General features: G+C 31.1%; 1 protein-coding gene across 2 annotated transcripts; it reads left to right on the forward strand.

Moving 5' to 3' along the window:
• Positions 1-1,147: 1,147 nt before the first annotated feature.
• Positions 1,148-6,628, forward strand: LOC123919003. 2 transcript variants are annotated; one of them, XM_045971224.1, is made up of 3 exons: positions 1,148-1,544; positions 4,576-4,647; positions 5,040-6,628. In XM_045971224.1, the coding sequence occupies exons 1-3, from the start codon at positions 1,485-1,487 to the stop codon at positions 6,342-6,344; spliced, it is 1,437 nt and encodes a 478-aa protein (XP_045827180.1). In that variant the 5' UTR covers positions 1,148-1,484; the 3' UTR covers positions 6,345-6,628. The 2 variants fall into 2 exon arrangements, with proteins under 2 accessions (XP_045827180.1, XP_045827181.1); XM_045971225.1 differs by lacking the exon at positions 1,148-1,544 and adding an exon at positions 4,196-4,341.
• Positions 6,629-6,915: the final 287 nt, after the last annotated feature.

Consider the following 6,915-nt stretch of genomic DNA (forward strand, 5'->3'; position numbering starts at 1 on the left):
TTCTCTAGAATAGATAGTAATAATATTAAATGTATCTTAATAAATACCAATACAATGGCACGTCATAAATATATAGATCAATTATAAAAAATTATCCTTTTAGAAAAATTAACTTTTTAAATTCATAAAAAAATTATGTATCTAATCTATAATTCATATTTTTAATAATGAATTTAAAATTTTGCTTATATACCAAAACAACTTTTTTTAATAAACAAAACAAGCGACTCCAGTATGTTCCAAACTCCAAACGGAAAAACAACAAAAGTGGGTTTTTTTTAAGGCCAATGCTAGGGTGGGAGACCATGACATGTCTCTCACCGGTGCACCATATGATATGTGGATTGGATTGAATGTGTACATGATATTATGGTGTACTGTCAGTATTATATTATTTATATTTTTTTGAAAAAAAAAAGTTTTAAATTTTTCTGGAAAAAAGTTTTCTATCTTTTTTTCGGGCACAAAATTTTCGATTTTTTCTTTTGGAAAAAAAGTTCCTGATTTTTGGGGGAAAAAATTTCGATTTCACATAAAAGCAATTCCAGAGTTTTTCTGGGAAAAAAATTTTCCGTTCTTTTTTCGGGAAAAAAGTTTCGGATATTTTTCAAAAAAAAAAAGTTTTTGTTTTTTTATGGAAAAAGTTCAGATTTTTCCCAAAAAAAGTTTCCGATTTTTTGGGAAAAATAGTTTCGAAATGTTCACCTAAAAATTATTGTCGATACAAAAAAGAGTAAAAAAATAGAAAATATTTGAAACTTTTTTTCCGAATAAAATATTGGATCTTTTTCAGAAAAAAAATCGGAAACTTTATTTTCGGAAAATATCCGAAACTTTTTTTTTTTGAAAAAAGAACGAAAACTTTTTTGTTCAGCAAAGACTCCGGAATTGTTTTTTTCTAAAATCGAAACTTTTTTCCTTAAAAATTTGGAACTTTTTTTTCGAAAAAAAAAACCGAAATTTTTTTTCCAAAAAAAAATAGAAAAATTTTATCCGGAAAAATTGAAAACTTTTTTTTTCAAAAAAATTAATAAATAATATAATACTGACAGTACACCATAATATCATGTACACATTCAATCCAATCCACATATCATATGGTGCACCGGTGAGAGACATGTCATGGTCTCCCACCCTAGCATTGGCCTTTTTTTAAAACTGGAAATGAGAGAAAGTTGTTTAGAAAAACCAAACTGAGAAAACCTCTGAATTTGTGCTGACTCACCGAGTCACCAACTCGTTATTAGGCCAAGTTGATGTCTTTTTCTTTACGTTTTTTTTTTTTTATAAGCCTTCAAAAAGTAAATAAAAACCATTGTTTTAGTCAAAAAAGCTGAGAAAGTTGCAAAATGCAAAGTTTATTGGGAGTGATGGTGAAGAACTAGATCTGAAAGTTCAACAAGTTCAAGTAACTGCAACTCAAAGGTTTCAACTTTGAATCAAAGGGTCATTAAGGTTTTGGTTTTTTGTCTCACTGTCAGAAAATGCCTTCTCCTTCATTTCACAAGCTTGTTCTACCATCCACTCTTCAAGCTAAGCAACTGGTAAATCTAAATTTTCTCTCTTTTTTCTCTTTCAAAATTTGTAGTTTTATTTTTAATTTTTGGTTTTGTGATTTTTTTTCCCTAGTTGAATTTTTGCATGGTTTTTTATTTATTTATTTTTGGGTTTATGAGAATTTTGATGGAATGAAAGAAAGAGCTTGATAATGTTTCTGGGTTTTCATCAAGTTTAGATTTTTTTTAAATGGGTGTGAAGAAAAATTCATAATTTTTTTGGGGTCAAGGTTGGTTAATTTTATGTGTTATTTCCAACATGCAAAACACATATAAATTGAAGAAAAATCAGATTTTTTCTCTCTTGAAAATAAGATTTTGTTGGATGATTAGTTGTTGCTTTACTGTTGGAAATTCTGAGTAATTTTCTGTATGCTGAATAAATATAAATGATAGTGTACTTTGCTTTAGAGATCTACTCTCTATCAAGCATTAGCTAGGTTGTCCCACATAGGTAGTTCAGTTGGTGAGCTCAGGGACATTGAAGGAGTTTAAAGTAGGATGTACCGGGTTTTGATCCCGGAAACTAAATAACCACTAATTTACTAACATTTGCCTATTTAAAAAAGCATTGTTGTCCCTGTGAGTTTAGCTCAGTTGGACTGCATTATATATGCAAGGGGCGGGTTAGAACCCCGGACATCCCAACTTATCCATCATAAAGGTAGAATTTGTAGTCACTAGGCTACTTGTCAAAAACATTTATTGAATTTGTTTTTTTACCAGATTGTTTATTGACGAGTAATGCAAATTATCGGGTGAAAACCAGAATTGACAGTTAAGAAGATGTTGGAATTTTATGCGTTCGAATTATGATAAAAATTATTTATTTTAATTTTTTTACTAAACTATTATACGTGGCATCTAATATGGACATGATTTAAAAGTATACCTTAATACTTTTAGTAAATACTAGTAATAAATATAATAAAATGTTATATATGCTATCCATTTATTATTATTATTAGGAGAATGTTAACTTGTGCCCTTAAGGCACATGTTAAGGAAGCAAAAATAGAAATTATTAAATGCTAATTTGTGCATTTTGACTTTTGAAGCATTAAATTTCTTGTATCATTAAATGTTAAATTTCTATTTTGGTATATCTTAACATGTGCCTTAAGGGCACATGTTAACAAGACCCTTATTATTATTATTATTATTAAATTCAGTTTTTTACTAAAAATAGTAAAGGTATACTCTTTGACCATTTTATAGAGGTCCCATGTTTTTTTTTGAAGAGTTTATAGTGGTCCCATATGTTAAATGCATTCTTATTAGATTACCGAATAAGATGATACGAGGTAAAATGAGAATTTGAACAAATAATTTGTCTAAAAATTATGTTTAGCCGCAAAAGTTAAAAATCATGATTTTAAATTAGAATAAACTCTTGGACACAAATTATGTTTAGACGCAAGAGTTAAAAATCATGATTTCTAGTCTTGAACTACTTGACAAAAAAACTAACAACTAATATTAACTTTTTTTTTAAAAATGTATCTTAATAAGTACCGATACAATGGCACGTTATAAATATATAGATCAATAATAAAAAAATTACTCCTTTCAATTTTATTTTTTGACAAATCCTTTCAGTCTTATATATAAACAAAAGTGAACTTTTTAAAATGAGCCATTGAATGAAAAATTTGTCCACAAATTATGTTTAGACGCAATCAATAGAATAAATTCTTGCGTAAAAAAAATTAGAAAATTCTAATGCCGAAATCAATAATAGAATAAAAAGTTCTAAAATATACTGTCAATTTTAAGTCTTCACAATCACTTTTGACTTTCACAAAATGAATCCATACATGCCCTTAACTCTTTACTTTTCTAGCAGTACCGTAGAAATTCTCAAAATGGAATGACCAGCTGGCTTCAATTTTCCCCTTTGACTATATTTTCCACATCTCATTGCGTCTCACGTAATTGGATTAAAAATTAGTTGATCAAGTAATTAAATTTAAATGGAAATTTAGCTTAGTTAGTTGATACATCACATTTTATATATAGAATTCGGAGTTTGAACCTCAGATATCCTACTAATCCATAAGGATGATATTTCTAGTCACTAGACTACCTAAAAAAAATGATTAATGATTTCTTTTTAGAATGAATCGTTTAAAAGAATTTGAGTTTAATAGAAATAATTTTTAGCCAAATTATATACTTACTAATTTGGAGTTGAATTCTAAATTATCATATATTCTTTAATTTCTCTGAAAATTTGATAGTTAATAAAAAATGGTCATGCTAAACAGGATCCTCAAAAACATGTTAAGCATTTTCAAAAAAAACAATCTTAGCCATTGATTTTGAGATTAAACTACCAAGATTTATTACTGCTTAGTGCAATTACCCCATGATATCTAAATCGATATGATGAGTCATAGGAGAATTAGTACTATTTTTGTGCATGGCTAGTAGTTTTTCACATGCATGTTTTATGACTCCACACAATCCTATTTCCATGCATCTACATACGACATTGGTTCCCATGACAATTACTTTGGGCAGTAGTAGTAGTGGCAGTAAGATTAATAATGCTTTTCCATTTTAAGCACTCAGTCCAATTTCTTAATTATTTCTACTACTTACCATTTTAAGTAATTCAGCATCTATCCACAATACAGTTACTTTTCTGGCTAATGACACAGATTGATAATCAACAGTATCATCATTCATCACATATACTACTTAATCACTAAGCTTTTCAAATGCTCTCTATCTCTTGCTTTGAACCTGCAACCAAATCTCAAGTTTCAGCTTAATTTTCAAGGTTTTTCTATCTTCCTTCCTTCCTTCCTTGTTTTACTTTCAAACTACCTAGGTTTTGCATTTTTGCTGTAAAATGCATCTTAGATCTGGTATTTTTTCCATTCATCTGAGATAGCGCATTCTGTTCTGTTTTTATGGTCTTTTGGTTAAGTTTCTGTTTGTAATTCAAAACTTTGGCACTTTTTGTGCTCTTCTTGTTAATCAAGTTTAATTATATTTTCCCTTACAAAAACAGATGGATCATGATCAACAAGACAAGCCATCTTTCTTTGCTATCATTAAAGAAGGCTTCAACACCAACTCCATGGTAATTCATTTCTACTTTAATTTGTTCAAACTTTCTCCCACATCATCTCATGCATTACTACAATTTATTATCTTCTTTGGATTATGATGGCAACTAAACTATAAGTATGAAAATTAAGTGAGATTTGTTTTTATAGGTTAGTAAGATAGTTGTTCAGTCATGAGATCCATCATAGTCCAGATCTCAAACTCAGTAATTTTAGTTTCTAAAGAAAATCCAAATTTGTTTATATTTTAAACCATTTGATTGAGATCGGACTATCATGGATCCCCTGACTGCCGTGTGCAGTCATTGACCGCAAGGAATCAGGGTTCATATGCACAGATACATGTGTTTTTATTTTATTGTAAACATTACTTCTTGCTACCATGATTTTTTGTCATAATCTGCAGAAAGTCCCAAAGAAGATTGTTATGAATTTGGGTGAAGAGTTGTGGAACAATGCTTTGATTTTTCTGATAGGCTCTTCTGGTGAGAAATGGCAAATGAGTATTTTGAAGAAAGAAAATGACATATATCTGCAAAATATTGGTTGGCAAAAATTTCTGAAAGACAACTCGGTGTTAAATGAAGAGCTCTTGCTTTTCACATATAAGGAAGAGAACAGGTTCCAGGTTCAAATTTTTTGTAAGAATGGATTAGAGAGACCATGCGTCCAGAAAGAACCAGAAGTTGCAGCTCCAATTGTACCCGAGACAACGGGGAGTAGCCAACAAAAAACCCCTGCTGCTGATAGTGTATGCGTCAAGGAAGAAAAAGAAGAAGCTGTAGCACCAATGGTGGTGAAGAGAAAGAGGGGTAGACCAAGAAAAAATGCTCCTCCTCCTCCTGAGAGATGCTTCAAGGAAAAGGGAGCAGAAGCAGAAGCTGCAGCAACAATGGCGGCCAAAGGAATGGAGGATAGACCAAGAACAAATGATTTTCCTGAGAGAGTATGTGTCAAGAAAAAAGAAGCAGAAGCTGCGGCAACAACAGTGGCCAAAGGAATGAAAGGTAGCCCAAGAAAAAATGCCTCTCCTGAGAGAGTATGTGTATGTGTCGCGAAAAAAGAAGCAGAAGCTGCAAGAGCGACAATGGTGGCCAAAGGAATGATGAATAGGCCAAAATATGTTTCTCCTGAGAGAGTATTCGTCATGAAAAAAGTAGCAGAATCTACAACATCAACAATGGCGGCCAAGGGAATGAAAGATAGACCAAAATATGTTTCTCCTGAGAGAGTATTCGTCATGAAAAAAGAAGCAGAATCTGCAACATCAACAATGGCGGCCAGAGGAATGAAGGATATACCAAAATATGTTTCTCCTGTGAGAGTATTCGTCCCGGAAAAAGAAGCAGAAGCTGCAACAGAAACAATGGCGGCCAAAGGAACGAAGGATAGACCAAAATATGTTTCTCCTGAGAGAGTATTCGTCGTGAAAAAAGAAGCAGAAGCTGCAACATCAACAATGGGAGCCAAGGGAATGAAGGATAGACCAAAATATGTTACTCCTGAGAGAGTATTTGTCATAAAAAAAGAAGCAGAAGCTGCAGCAACAATGGTGGCCAGAGGAATAAAGGATAGACCAAGAAACAATGCTTCCCCTCAAAGTGTGTGCCTCAAGAAAACAGAAGCAGTAGCTGCAGAAACAATGGTGGTTAAAGGAATGAAGGGTAGGCCAAGAAGAAATTCTGCTCCTGCTGTTATCATAATAGACTGATAAGAAAACAAATATCTGTTATATATATTCTCAGATTGAAATAGATACTGAGATAATTAAGGCATGTTTAACAACAATCCAAATATTGGAGTTAATTAATTATTAGGATTTATTATGTAGTTGTTATTGTTATGATTGATGGTGTTTTAGTGGTTGCATTCTATGTGAATGACAATGCATTATTAGACATTAAGTGGATGGTACTAGGATTTCTAATTATAAGTTCTGGATTTTATTGGTGAAATTCAAATTCAAATTAATTGAATGTTAATTATTTTACACTATTTGTTGTTAAATATAATTTGATCTCAACTCCAAACAAGCTATGATACCATGTTAAATATCTTTGAATCTCAATTTCAAAAGAGCTCATAGGGTGAGATTGTCCTCATATATTTATACACTTAACAGTCCGAAAACCTAAACAATATGAAACTTCAAACAAACTCGAAAACCACAACTACCTATTTAACATTTGTTAATCTAGCTTTGTCTCATAAGTTTATAACAATCAACTTTGGGGAGTCTGTTTATTAATTTTATGGGTATATAATTCTAATACGAAAAAGCC

Source organism: Trifolium pratense, linkage group LG3 (assembly GCF_020283565.1).
Source record: "Trifolium pratense cultivar HEN17-A07 linkage group LG3, ARS_RC_1.1, whole genome shotgun sequence".
Taxonomy (NCBI): Eukaryota; Viridiplantae; Streptophyta; class Magnoliopsida; order Fabales; family Fabaceae; genus Trifolium; species Trifolium pratense.